General features: G+C 42.1%; 1 protein-coding gene across 2 annotated transcripts in view; it reads left to right on the top strand.

Annotated features, from left to right (window-relative positions):
- Positions 1-14,814, top strand: part of ARFGEF3 (ARFGEF family member 3) — a 95,447-nt gene that overhangs the window by 57,773 nt on the left and 22,860 nt on the right. For both annotated transcript variants that reach the window (XM_075413951.1, XM_075413950.1), the window contains 12 exons: positions 588-754; positions 2,022-2,187; positions 3,591-3,698; positions 3,948-4,163; positions 4,422-4,532; positions 5,903-6,053; positions 6,623-6,937; positions 8,480-8,613; positions 10,170-10,315; positions 11,894-12,073; positions 12,903-13,047; positions 14,151-14,273. In XM_075413951.1, the coding sequence (XP_075270066.1) occupies positions 588-754; positions 2,022-2,187; positions 3,591-3,698; positions 3,948-4,163; positions 4,422-4,532; positions 5,903-6,053; positions 6,623-6,937; positions 8,480-8,613; positions 10,170-10,315; positions 11,894-12,073; positions 12,903-13,047; positions 14,151-14,273 (1,962 nt within the window). The remainder of the gene's footprint in view (positions 1-587; positions 755-2,021; positions 2,188-3,590; positions 3,699-3,947; positions 4,164-4,421; positions 4,533-5,902; positions 6,054-6,622; positions 6,938-8,479; positions 8,614-10,169; positions 10,316-11,893; positions 12,074-12,902; positions 13,048-14,150; positions 14,274-14,814) is intronic.

The raw sequence follows: 14,814 nt of genomic DNA, 5'->3' as shown, positions 1-14,814 counted from the left end.
TTGAAGTTGTAACAAGTTCCAGCCAGCTTAGCCCCAGGTATGTGTCCACATACCTCTAGGCCATGGAAAGAAGGATAATTACAGCCTGATCCTGCAAGGTGCTGAGCACTCCAGTCCCCATCCCACAACTCACTTAACCAGGACAGATTTACTGAGGGGTTAAAAGGACTGTCATCCTCATGAGCGCCATTTGGTGCAATGTATGCTCAGTTAAGTACACAGGCTTTGCCTCTGCCCCCTGCCACCTCACCTTTCCAGGTAGCGTTGCAGATGTATCCTGCCCCTTGCTTTGTGCCTGGCATTCATCCCAATGAATGCTGGTGCTCCTTGTGTATTTCCAATTTAGCACGTTGCTTTGCTGGACTGTGACTGGAGTGTTCAGTTTGCCTTGCAGCACTGAATTCTAGATGAACTACTTATTTTTCTATTCCCTATTCTAGTACATTTTGTAGAGTAATTTCTACTGATGATTCATTAACTATTCTAGCAATCTGTTGCTGCTGAAATGCAAGGGTTAGTTTCTGGTTTATTTTTTTTCCAGGCAAAATCTGTGTAAAATGTGAGAGCTCACATGATGTTTTTGTTAGGTATGATGCACTCACCAGGATTTGAGGAAAACCTAAATTTCAGCTTCCAGACTCTGATGAACGCAGACAGTCTCTACATGGTCTCCCATTACACTTTGCTGCTCAACCTGAAATTGGCCAACTTGGATTACTACAGGAAGAAGCCTGCCCAAGCCCCTGTGTTGCTGGTGAGTTGGGGAATGTGGGAAAACTGTTATAAAAAGAAAATTTGTTTTCCTTCCTTTCACATAGAACAGCCCACACGTAAAGCCTTCAGGCTGCTTGCAAAGTGGAGAAATAACAGTTGCAAATGAAGCGTTCTCCAAGCTGCTTATGAATCTTGCATGATGAATGTCATGCAGCTGAATTACACAGCTCCTCTGTAATTCAGGGAGGAATGAATGCTGCTTACTGATTATCTTTAAAGTAGCAGTTATTTTGATGGATACTCTGTCTTCAGAACAGATCTTCATTAGCATCATGTGATGCAGCAAGTGTTGTTCGTGCACATTATCAAGGGACATACCTTCATGTTGCAACTACTTGTGAGCATAACGACAAATTTCTTGCTTAATACTTGATTTGTATTTATGCAGATGAAGACATGAGAAGTTAGAGTGAAAAATAATTAGGTTTTAGTAATATGAACTGACGATTTTTGTGGCACCTGGGATTCCTCAACTTCTTAGGCTTTTCAAAATTTGTTTTGAAGGCTGCAGGAGTTAGAAAACATGAATCTATGTTTTTTGACTAAGTTGCCTAAGAGAAGTCATTTCAGAGTTTTCCTAAAAATAAAAAAATCAGTGATATATGGAACAAAAAAATGAAAACAGAAAAAAAAATCTGTCAAAATGTACCATTATTGCTGAGCTTCCCATGTAAGAAAATTTATATTCTAGAAGATCTCAAAAACAAGTGGGTATTAACATCGTCACCACTTCTGGTATGTTCTTTAGCAGCTGCAAAAGCAAATCTGTGACTAAAAACCTTCTCTAGGGGCAGTGCTGTTCACTAGAGACCTGAGCATGTCCTAAGTATTGTTAAAAGTAGTTCAGATATCTAACTGGACCCCAGTTCATCCGTGGTGACTCTTCAATGCAGAAGCACCCGATTGCTGGACAGGCAGCACTGGGTGCCACAACTTCTTTTTATTGGAATTGAGGTCTTACCCCTACCTTGTGGAAATCGTGAGAGATCAGCATGTCCCCTTGTCACTGTGCAAGAGCTGTCATTGCGATTTGCATCTTGCATGAACTGCAGTAAGAGTAGGCAAAGCTCCTTGTTCATGTCATTCTCCACCCCAGAGACACATTGCGATTCTTGGTTAATTCTTATTTTTGCATTACTTTATTTCTACTCCTGCATTCCTTTACACTCAGGAATGTATCTAGGAGCTGAGGCTCGTGCTGTAGGGCTTACTGTTGTCTTACATCTGGCTTTTATGGCGCTCTGCAGAAGGAGTTCATGAGGCAGGTCCAGTCCAGTGGAGTTCTGATGGTATTTTCCCAGGCCTGGGTTGAAGAACTGTATCACCAGGTACTAGAAAGGAACATGCTGGGGGAAGCTGGATACTGGGGAAGCCCTGAAGAGCACAGTCTTCCACTTATCACCATGCTGACTGGTCAGTACTATGTTATGGTGGCAAGGCTAACTTCCGTGCACGTGTCTAAAACAAGCAACATTAACATGCTGCTTCCTTGCATTATATACAGAACAGCGTGTCATCATGCAGCATGTGGTGTTTCACGAAATTACTGCTAGAGAAGGAATCAGACTTAACTGTGGCAGGTACTTACGTGTTTGGTTTGGATCAGACAGAAAGCTTTTGAAGCATGGGTTTGAAAACAAACAGTCCCTGGGAGACAAGGAGAGTAGGTTTTTTTGCTGAACCAAAATGTCTCTTATTTCTGTCAGCTTCAGTTAAACTTGGTACCTGTTAATGATAAGAGGTAAGGCTGCTGGTTTTTTGATGTCGTAGCAAAGCCATTTCAGTGTGCCTGTGGTGCAGTACAAATATAAATAGTGGCATGTGATCCTGGAAGCCTTCCACAGATTGGGCTCCCCTTGGCTCAGATTAGTGCTACGCCGGGGATATGCCAAATGGTGCTATAGAGAAGCTTAAAACCTGGAGCACCTCTAACAAATGCCTAAAAAAACCCCTTAGCTTCCTTTGAGGGAAAAAATCAAATGGTATCATCAGAAAGGCAGCAGGATGTCTATGATACTGTATTGATATAAAATGCACTGTCTTGCTTGAATATGTGTACTATATGATTACAAAGAGGTAATTAAAACACTGTATGTGGGGAGTACACTGGCATCAGCTGAGCCATGAACTGGTAATCAAAGGGCACTGCTCTTAAAGTGTTTTCCTGACTGTGTTGAGCTCAGTGTTGCTTTTAGCTGTTGAGCTGGGAAGCTGAAAGAAACGCTTTGGAAAAACAATAGCCATGAAGTATGTGGAGAAGAGAGAGACAGACAGAGGCTGCTAGAAGGGAAATAAGTCTGACATCCCTAACATTAAACTCTCTGTGAGAAGCTGGTCTGTTGTGTTGGAAAAAGGGTTGTATTTCTTTTGTCAAGACTGAACCTACATAGGTCTAGAAAAGTTGTATTTAAGACATAGGATCCCAGTGCATCTTGAAGACTCAGACTGAGGTCTAGGAACATCACTAAGAAACATGGAGATTTAAGGGTGTGGGAAGGTCTGAACTGCAAGAAATGTCATGAAATCTTTGCTGAGTGTTCTGTTGACTGTGTAATGTCGTGGGGGTGGACAGGGCTATTGAGAGTGGGCTATTTCCCCTCTTCAAGCAAATGTTGGTTACACTGGGCAAAGCATAAGATGCCACAGCTCATGTTTATGCCAAGGCTGCAGAAGGCTGCCAGAGAAGAGCAACTGAAAAGCATACCTGAGAAGTCAGGAGTGCTAGTACTTATTTGAACAAAAAGCCGGTAGGAGATGCTTTCCTTATACCATCTGTGTGTCAAATAGTAATCTGTTGGTTTTTAATGTTCTGGCAGACATCGATGGCTTGGGAAGCAGTGCAATTGGTGGCCAATTGATGGCATCTGCTTCAGCTCAATCTCCTCTTTCCCAAAACCGGAAGGCAGATGATTCTGTTGTTGCAGGTATCAATACACTTGTGCTTATAACACGGTATCTACCAGCAGTGTGTTGTTATATACCATAAGCATTTTCAGATAAACTGTGTTTTAGAGCAACAGTTTAAGGGTTGAGGGAATTATGTTAGTACATTCTACATGTGAATTGGTAGTCCAGCATGCAGAGGACAAATATGACTGTTTTTTTTACCACTGATGATAAAGCTACTGTTGTGTCATTTTCCAGTAGTAGTAGTAATTCATTTCTCACTCCAGGAGTTGCTTTTGCCCGATACCTTTTAATTGGCTGTTGGAAGAACTTGATTGACACTTTGTCCACACCACTCACTGGCCGCATGGCGGGCAGCTCCAAGGGGCTGGCCTTCATCTTGGGAGCAGAAGGAGCCAAGGAGCAGAACCAAAAGGAGAAGGACTCAATCTGCGTGAGCCTAGATGGACTAAGGAGGGCAGCCCGGCTGAGCTGTGCTCTAGGTACTACTGCATGTGGGATGTCATGGCAGACTCATAAAACAAGGTGGTAACTTTCCTTGAAGGAATTTGGGAGGGAGAAAAGCAGCATCCTGTTGCAGTTGTGGACAGGAACCTAGACTGTAGGACTCCCCATAGAGCCCACCTGCCCTACAGCATAGACATATCCAGCCAATTTTCCTTGACCCAGCCTGTTGTTGAGATTGCATGGGATTGGGGAAGAAACGCTGGTTAAACAGTAATTGTATTGCTAATTTACAGGAGTTGCTGCTAACTGTGCATCTGCTCTTGCCCAAATGGCTGCTGCCTCCTGTGTCCAAGAAGAGAAAGAGGAAAAAGAAATCCAAGAGCCCAATGATACTATAGCTCAAGGTAACTATGTGATTAAATTATCTACCTTATCTTATATTGCCTGCAAAGATGCAACTGGAAAATACTTTGCTACAGATAGAAGAAGCACAGAGGGGAATGTCACTACTGTGCACCACTCACTTGTAGGCATATGAGATATATGTCTAGAGGCTTCAGTATATGTCCTGCTGTCCTAGGATCTTAACATTATGTCACAATAATTATATTTTATATGGAACTGAAATCAGTGGAACAGCAGATAAACCAACAGCATTTTTGAAATGTGCACTTTTTAAGCCTTGTATTACTAGTACAACCAAAGGACATCATAGAAATTATTTTTTTTAATATATATAGGGTGGTAATATACCCTGAGTTTGCATCCCTCTCCCTGTCTTTTGTATACATCCTTTGTTGTCTTTCGTCGCCATCAGATATTTAAAACTGTTTCTGAATCATGTTAAAAGAAGCTGGAATAAAAAAATGAGATATGTATAACATTTAAAAAGTTCTGCATCTCTATACCACTACTTCAAACCTGATGGAAGTCAGTAAAGGCTGTTGTTGTCTCCAGTGGCTGTTTGGAGAGAAGCACATAAAATGTGTCTGATGACATCTGATTTATAATGGCAAGAAGCCCAAAACACAGTGTTGCACAAATGGCCCTGCTTGGCATTTAAATTTGATGTCTCAGTAGAGAAAACAAAATTGAATAGGCCTGACCACAAACCAGCTTTTGACCACTCTGCTAGATATGACGGAAGCAAGTTGGCCAGGCCACGCTGAAGCAAAGAGGAGGCAGTAGCAGTGGCCAGCAGCCAACAGAGCTGTTCTATGAAAGCTTGCAAAGCTTCAGAATTTGTTTTAATTCCAATGCAGTCTGAAAACTAAGCTTTTCAGATATTATCAGGAAAAAGGATGAGGTCCAAATGCTTGTAGTTCAGATCAGGATTAGTTTTGCCTTGACAAGAGTATCCATTAACAAAAGCTCTTTGGTGAAACTTCACTCTTTTGTTTTTTTCATTAGCAGAGATTTTGGTAAAAATAAATTAATATCCAGCCAGCCAGCTCCAAAGAGAAATATGTAATATCACTAGCAATCTGCATCTGTTCTGTGGGTGACAAGATGTGAATTTGGGAGTGGAGGGTGTCAATCTGGTGTTGATTTTTTTTTTCCATAAATATAAGATCAACCAAAGGGGATTTTGATTTTAAAAATGTCTTAACGTTTATTAGGAAGAATTGGGTTTCTCTGATTTGTTTTTCCGTCTAAAATCCACATTCTTTTATGGGTTTCAGACTGTATACCTTTGCCATCACCCTATGTACAAACCAGTGTTTGTTTAAAAGCTGGAGAAACTGATGGGTTTTTTTTATTTTTCATGCTGCAGTGAAACAGAAAGTGGAGCAGAAACTGGAGCAGATGGGGAAAGTGCAGGGAGTCTGCCTGCACACTGCTCATGTTTTGTGTATGGATGCGGTCCTTAACGTGGGCCTGGAGATGGGAAGCCACAATCAGGACTGTTGGCCTCATGTGTTCAGGTACTCACCAGCTTTCCCAAAAGAAGCAGAATTTATACCATGTTGCCTGAAAGTAACTGACTGAGAAAAAAGGACTTTATGTGCTCTGGGAGTGTTCTGTATAAACATTGTCAGAGTGAATCAGCTGCTAGTATCTGTAAGAGAAAAGACGGTGCTGTTTTCCACCACTGTTCGGAGCCAAAATCAATGCTTAGATGCTTTCGGGCACCTCCACTAAACTATTTGCTATCTAGGCACATGGGAGGCCAAGGGATGGCGTAAGTCAGGTTGTCTGTGTGTAGTCTGAGAGTTAGAGATCATCTGTTTACAGTTTGAGGAGAATGTCCTGTGCATAGTATCTGGTTCAGACGTAGAAATCGGTGCCCGTGAATGGCAGCTGGTTTCCATGTAAGCTGGCTTCTCACAGTGATGGGGCTGTGAGTCAGCCGAGAGCTGTACTTGCACTATCCTTCGGACTCACCTCTGGACTACAGGCCCAAGCATTTCTTCAGTGAGCTGGGTGATTAGTGGGAGGAGGAGTTTTTGCTTTGGGCGTTTCATTCATCATTTCTTCTCCTGTTTGTTCTCAGGGTGTGTGAGTACATCAGCACACTGGAGCACACCCACTTCAGAGACGGTGCTTCCCAGCCCTCCCTTACCATCACCCAATCGCAGCAGGCACCAGGAGGGCTGCACCCACACTCTGAGCCTGGGGAGTCTCCCCAGGCACTGACCCCGGAGCAGGAGACCACCCTCAGCAGCAACCCTGTCATTCAGCCGGTTTCGATCCAGGAACTCATCAAGGAGAGCAGTAAGGGCAGAGCTTTTGACTTCCGTGGAGGCAGCCTGCTGTGTGGGACCGGTGCTGCTAAGGCTGTTCTCACACTCTCCACACAAGCTGACAGGTAAAAGCAGCGCTATGTCCAAAACAGGACCAAAATGGAACTTCCTGTGGTGCAGTGGGGTCTGGCCTTTGTTTGTTGCAGCTGCTTGGTTCAGTTGAGTTTCAGAGGAGAGCTGCACATGCATCACAACCAGCAGTTCCTGAAAGACCTGGTTTTCTGCATCTCTGCAGTACCTGCCCTGCAGATACTGGGCTGAGTATGTCTGCACAACAGTGAATACGCCAAGTAAATCAAATGCATCCTGAGAGCGGATTGATTGCTTGCATATAAATTGATCTGTTGTGTTCATTAAAGCAGACAAAAGAAGTGGGTGTCTTGCCCTGGCAGGAAGGGACTGAGTGACAAGACCAGTGTTGGTTAGAAAGCAACTGCTTCTGTCAGGACTGTGTGGACAGCTTATCAGCCTGCTGCAGCATGTCCAGAGGAGGAAGGGCCACCAAGTGTCATCACAGAATGGCTGGGTTAAGTCTCCCTACAACACAGTCTTCGGACTGATACCTTGCAGACTTTTTTTCTATTTCTGCTATTCTTTCGGCAGCCCAGACTAGAGCTGAAAATTTCCTGTGTTTGCATACTTGTAATACCCCTTTTTTTCTCCAGCTGACATTTTGCATTCTTAATCTTTGCCCATAGGAGGGCATTATTTGCAGATTTGGAGGAGGAAGTAATACATACTGACACTGCTTGTGCGAGTTTGACTCTGTGCGTGGAAAGTACGTTTTATTCAGGGAGCTCACAATACAACCTGGTATGAGAGCGTTAGAGAATAGCAGTACTGTAATCTTAACGCAGGTTTTATTTCTGCACTGACTTCAGTGTGGACCTTATCAGGACTCAGTCCCCAGTTTCCTAGGACTATAGAAAGTTTTTCATGAAAAGGAATGTCAGAAAATCATATTTGTGTCAACTTGTGGCTGCACCATGGGAAATTTCACTGTGATCTCTATGGAACCCTCCTCCTATGTAAGCAGAAGTTTACTGCTTTAAGCGTACAGATTTTAGCTCATTGCAGCTGAAAAATAACAACTCTTGTTTATATTCCTCAACTGCAATTCAGGTACAGCAACTTTAGTCTAAGACTTGAATTAGTTTGTTTTTCATGTAAAAGGCTGTAACTTTATATGGAGCAAATTGGTGTAACTCCAAAGCCAGTGAAGCTATGATGACCTATGTTGTGATGACTGGTCATATTCTCACTGGTTTTTTTTATTACTGGTTATAGTATTAAGATATGATATTATAGCACTAACGGGGAAGCGTTGATTTCCTTAGAAAAGTGACTTTCTGTTTTGGTACCACAGCTGAATCTTGGAAGGCTGCTGGTTGGTCCTACAGCAGTCTGCTTTCCACCCCGCAATTAATAAAGTTTCTGGATTCAAGTCTTTCTGTAGCACTGTATAAATCAAAAAAACCTCGATAACCCAACGTGTCACCAAAGGCAACACATAGCAGCCATGTACAGATAAGGGTTTTCCTCTTACATAAACATTTAAGTCTGCATCTCATGAATTTTTCAATTAGATTCTGTTCTTTTACTCACAGGCTCTTTGAAGATGCTACTGACAAGTTAAACTTGATGGCACTGGCAGGCTTCCTTTACCAGCTCAAGAAGGCTTCTCAGGCCCAGCTTTTCCATTCAGTCACAGATACAGTTGATTACTCGCTAGCAATGCCAGGTAAGTCACCTGAAGATCCCTTACAGAGTTCTGTGTTTCATATACAACTGTATTGCTTACAGGACTTGCTCTGTACTTTTACAGTTTTAGTTCTTCCAACTGAATTTCCAGGTGTAAATAAAACACAGTATTTAGTTTAATAAGATCTTTCTGTAGGAGAGATTCAAAGTCTTTAGAAGCAGCAGAGTGCTTCTTTTGGACAGGGACCACATGCACACCTGCTATGAAACACTGCAGAGGACATTCATTTGGTTGTTGGACTGTGGGAGTGTTAATTATCCACAGACATTTAATCACAGCTCCATTTTGGAGCCCGATCCAGTGAGGAAACTTGGGTGAACATAGACCTAAGACAATGGATTTAGGTTAGACATTTGACAGTGGGATAACCTCATAAGTGTTCAGAAAATGGGTGATAGGAAACAAGGCACACAGCTGAAGAATGTTAAATAAAGCAGTGGGATTTGTCTTGCTTCCTCTTCCCGAGCAGAGTGGAGCATATACCTACAGTATAAAACCAGTAAGTTTTGGTTTCCATCACTGTCTCAAACAGAGCAGAAGCATTGGACCCAAAGGAAGATATTTCACTTAAATTTGTACTGTGCCTTTAGAAGTTACATTAATCATACGGGCTTTGTTCTGTCTTGTGGCAGACGTGGACTTTATCTGGTAAATGTCTCAGATTTAATCGATTTCCCCTCTCCCTGAAGTGCTACTTGTGACTTTCTCAATGTGACACTTGAAGTTGTTCGGTTTTTGCTCTAGCTTGTCTCCAGGCCTCAGCATTCATCACTTTATTTTTAATAAATGGTGACCCTCTTATCACATATTCAGTAGTCAATCAACAGTAGTTAGTAATAATGAAATTAAAATTAGAATAGACCAATTAATTCTATATTTTTTTTTTAATATTAAAAGTGGTATGCCCCAATCATGTCTTTCGTTAGAGATAAAAGCAGCAGTGTATTTTAAATGAGAGAACGAATTGTGTTTTGAAATGTTGTAAGAGCAACAGAAGATGCATCCTTTTCAAAAGGAAATAACGAATATTACTGTCTGGGGAACAGAAAAGCATTTTGTCACATTCTTTGCTTCACATCCCTTGCTTGGTAAGAAATACAAAAGGACAAACCAAAACTAAATAATTTGCAGTTTGTATTCTTTCCTGTAGGTGTCACCAAAGGTTTTTGCAGCTACTGTTTTGGATCTCAATATGGATTATTTAACTCCTTGCTTAACTTTTCTGAACTTGACTTCTCCAGGCGTTTGTCTTTAAAATGTTTCAAAAAGAAGTGATCACTTAAATCAAAATAAAGTGGGTTTAATAAGTTGTTTTTAAAACTTGGATCCATCTCCTCTTACCTACGCAGGCATGGGCTGTGTTTTACATTGAATTTTTTTTTCTTTTCTGTCTTTTTCTCCACCACCTTCCCCACTCTTCCCCCCTGACTTAATACTAATAATGTCTAACCTGATTTAAATTCCAATTCAGACATCTAGAGGTGGAGGAGCTGCTGTTGCTTAGTTTCCGTTTGTTTTCTTTTACATTCTTGTAGGTGAAGTAAAATCTACCCAGGACAGGAGAAGTGCGCTTCACTTGTTCCGACTTGGTGATGCCATGCTCAGAATTGTAAGGAGTAAATCTCGCCCGTTGCTCCACCTCATGCGCTGCTGGAGCCTGGTGGCACCTCACCTTGTAGAGGTAGGAGTGGGAGAGAAAATGGGAATGTGTGCAAGAGATCGTAAAGTTGAAAAGGCTGGAGAAGGCTTGGTAGCTCTTAAAATGTATATCAACCCTCAACACTGTCAAATGTGGTTATGCTTCTGTTGGAGTACTGTATATACTGTCTCATATATTGTGATAGTGCCACTGACAGCGCAGTTTTAAATATCTGAAATGGGCAGGTCCAGGGACAGCCTGTTGGGTTTTTGCGATGGGATACTTTTTGTGTCTGTGATGTAGAAGCTGAAACCACCCTAAGAGGTTACAAGTAACTCTTCCATCTACCTTTTTTTCTTAGTCAAAGTCTGCATCGCTGGGAATCTTCCCATAAGAGGGTGCAGGCTTTCTTTTCCTGCATAAAGCCAGCTCAGCGGGGAAGATGGTGACATCTTTCCCTTTCCTTCTCTTTGCTTGTGAACCCTGGTCAGTGGCGTGCCAGTAGCAGCCGCGTAATGGATTTGAGTCATAACAAATGACCTTTCCTCAACCAAACTTTCAGTCTTACCTGGTGAAATGCTGGTGTCTTGACTTCTCAGAGCTTTTTGATTTGTATCATTGGTATGAATAAACGTGCGGTACTTCCTTTCTTTCTCTTGGTGAGGTATGTGGTGTCATGCCCAGGTCTATTGGGAGGATGCTTCTCGGGAGTTTTGAGATGAGTTGTTCAGTAAATTTCCATAACACTTCATTGACTCAAGAAAATCTGTGGACTGTCTTACAGCAGAGTTCAAACACTGGGGAGTCTCAGTGAAATTCCTCTAATTGAAGTAAAAATAGCAGAGAATAGTTTTGTTTTATGCTTTAACAGCCGTTTATCTTAAAAACTAGTGTCTCACTTGCCTTTGGATGCCAGCCTGAGACCACTTTAAATACTTTTCATATTTTGAACTCTTTAAAGCCTTTTAAGGTCCTGAGCCATTTTAAACTCAAGTACCTTCCATGTTTTCAGAATGCAGGACTGGTCAGTCTTTTTGATTGACTTCAGTACACATGAGGGCATTACTGGGAAGGAGCAACATCAGCAAAAGTACACAGTTCGTCATAACTTGCATAGTTGCTCAAAATAGTAACTTTATGTCCAGATTCACCGGTGATTAATTTTTTAATAGCTCTTCTAAAGTGAGAAGGTTCTCATCACTTTTAAGTTCCATAAATAGCCAAATAGAAAGTGAAATTTGGTCATGCATACATAGATATGGTGCATAATGCTGAAACTACCTTTTTGAAGGGAAAAATAGCCACATGGTAGAAACGAAAGACATTTCACGTGAGTTCTGTTTTGTGGGTTTCATTATTTTATTTATTTATTTTTAGCTCTGTGCTTTTTGAATTGTCATCAAACCTTCGTGCATCTATGGGACTCCAAGCAGCTCAGAGTCTGTCATCTGTTTCCATGGCAGTACTCTCCCATTTTCATTGCAGTGGGGTCCTTAGTCACATCAGCGGTGAAGCCGTTTTTAGGGTTCAGCAACATGAAGTGCTTACTTTCCTTAAAATTGTCGCACTAAAAGCAAATTTTTTGCTTGTACAAACTCTAATACTCCTCTTTCCCTGCAGGCTGCCTGTCATAAGGAGAGACACGTATCTCGGAAGGCTGTCTCCTTCATCCATGACATCCTCACTGAAGTGCTGACAGACTGGAATGAGCCCTCTCATTTTCACTTTAATGAGGCACTTTTCCGCCCCTTTGAGCGTATCATGCAGCTAGAGCTGTGTGATGAGGATGTCCAAGACCAGGCAAGTCAGCACTGATCAGGGTGTCTGAGGAGGAGGGCTACGAGGATGATGAGGGGACTGGTGCATCTCACCTACAAAGAAAGGCTGAGGGAGCTGGAATTGTTTAGTCTGAAGAAGAGAAGGCTGAGAGGGGGCCTTATAAATGCTCATAAATATCTGAAGGATGGGTGTCAGGAGGATGGGGCCAGACTCTTTTCAGTGGTGCCCAGCAACAGGACAAGGGGCAACGGGCACAAACTGAAGCATAGAAAGTTCCATCTGAACATGAGGAAGAACTTCTTCCCTCTGAGGGTGACGGAGCACTGGAACAGGCTGCCCAGGGAGGTTGTGGAGTCTCCTTCTCTGGAGATATTCAAGCCCCGCCTGGACAAGGTCCTGTGCAGCCTGCTGTAGGTGACCCTGCTTTGGCAGGGGGGTTGGACGAGATGACCCACAGAGGTCCCTTCCAACCCTGAACATTCTGTGATTCTGTGATCTGGCCTACCATGCCCATAAGAAGGATGATCTCCAGAGTGCACTTGGTCCACTTGAGAATGTTTCCCAAATTCCCTTCAAATGGTGCCCCTTAAACATTTTCAAGGAATCAGGAGGGCTCTGTCTATCTAAGCCAGCATTGTGGTAGAGCACACAGACAGTACATCTAGCTTTAAAGCAACCAAATAAAACTTCTCCATTATCTAAAAAAATTAAAAAAAATAAATCAGTCTAGACTGACCTAGTGAAATCTAGGAATGTGTTTAAAGCCGTCCTCATTCCTTCTGAAGGTCTATCTATGTATCAGTTCTGGTTTTTTGTTTTACTCTTTTAACCTCTCTTACACTGTCCGCAGGTGGTCACCTCTATAGGAGAGTTGGTGGAAATGTGTTCTACCCAGATCCAGTCAGGATGGAGACCCCTGTTCAGTGCCCTGGAAACAGTTCACAGCAGCAGCAAGTCAGAGGTTAAAGAGTACCTTGTAGGAGAATACTCCATGGGTAAGGACTTAGTGCACTGACTGTTTCATATGTGTTTTTGTTTCCCTGTCTTATTCCCCAGGGACACAATAACTAATTCAATATATTTGAATGCCCTGCTTGAACAGTGGCACTGCAATACTCTATGACTGTACTGAAGGATCTGGTTTATTAGTTGGGGTGGGAGGGAAAGCAGAGGTATTGTTCAGACTTCTCATTCTCTAGATTCTGGGAGATGAGTAGAATGAGAAAGAAATGCTTCAAACCTACTTGAATATTTTTGAGCAAAACAGTAGTGCAGGAGTACTGAGCTTGGCTGGGCCCTTGTCACTGTCCTGCTGGAGAAAGGAAAGCATACTGCATACAACCACCATGTCTCCTGTGGACTGTCTTTCCTACTATGTGAAAGCTATTGCTCTTGTACATCAGGGTAAGTTAGTGTGACAATCTGGGCACGTGCTTGTCCAGGCACTTAATCACAAGGCTTCACATTGCTTGCACACTTACAAACCATGTTTGCTGTAGGACTGATTTTGCATCCCTCCCTGAGATGTTTGTTTGTGTGGAAACTGGGTAATACAGGAAAATCACTTGAATCTGTCCTTTTGCCCCATTAGAAAGTCATTTTAAATGTTACAAGTCATGTGTAAGGTATATGGTTTTCCTTCAAAATTTTGATCGATGGCAAAATGCAAATTTATACAGCTCTTGAAGACTGATAATCTACTTAGGAAAAGCAAAGAGATTTTGTTACTGTATAGTCTGAATAGTTTTCCGCGTGACTGCTGCCATCTTGACAGTTATCAAGAACTAAACCAGAAACCTCCATCAAACAGAAGTGTTAGCTACTGAGCTGAGTTCAAGAGCTCAGACCTGCTCTTAGCATTTTGGCAGGCATAAGCTGATATTTTTCATAGATAAGGTGAAAGAGAGAGTCTGTATTACTTCCTGCGAAGAGCTACATGAGTTGCCTCAGGAGCAAGAGAATGTTTTACTTCTAAGATAATTTCTGTCTCTGCCCAGAATAGAAGAGATTCTATGGATTCAGTTAAATTGTTGAAAAACTTTTGGAAAATCACCTTTATGGGGGATGGGGAGGAGTTCTTATCTTGTTATTTCCACAGGGAAACGCCAGGCTCCGGTGTTTGATGTCTTTGAAGCATTTCTAAACACAGACAGCATCCAGGTCTTTGCCAATGCCGCCACCAGTTATATTATGTGCCTTATGAAGTTTGTCAAAGGACTGGGTAAATATTTTTATTTTTCTTTTATCCTGGTAAGTCATGATGTGTCAAACTTGATGCTGCAGAAGAGGAGAGTTCAGTTATGTAATACATAGTATGCTTAGGAAGAGAGAGACAGTGAAGAAATTGAGTCCAGAATGCTTTAAAAAGATAAAATAAAATCAAGACCAATGGATTATTTCAGAAACATTTTAATGCTATCAATTCTTCAAGTTGTTAGAGCAGCAAAGATTCATCTCACTATTAAATGTCTGCTTCATGTATCTTAATTTGCATCAGGACTTGCTTATATTCCTTTAACTTAAGAAAACACAAAAACAAAAAAAACTGAATATTGCAGAAATGGCCTGGCATTGTGCAGTGACAGCGTGGATTGTCTGCAGTGGAACAGGGTATCTTTTACATTCAGCGGTCAAAGCCATATGGCTCCTTTCTACCCTTGCCCACCTCAGCAGCAGTAGTGTGGCATACGCAGTGGTGAAAACCTGCTGAACCTTCAGTCAGACCCATGAGCATTGCAACTAACAACACTCTGTCCCCATGA

Source organism: Opisthocomus hoazin, chromosome 2 (assembly GCF_030867145.1).
Source record: "Opisthocomus hoazin isolate bOpiHoa1 chromosome 2, bOpiHoa1.hap1, whole genome shotgun sequence".
Classification (NCBI taxonomy): Eukaryota; Metazoa; Chordata; class Aves; order Opisthocomiformes; family Opisthocomidae; genus Opisthocomus; species Opisthocomus hoazin.
Note: the sequence above shows the minus strand (reverse complement) of the source record. Positions and strands in the feature narration are given on the sequence as shown.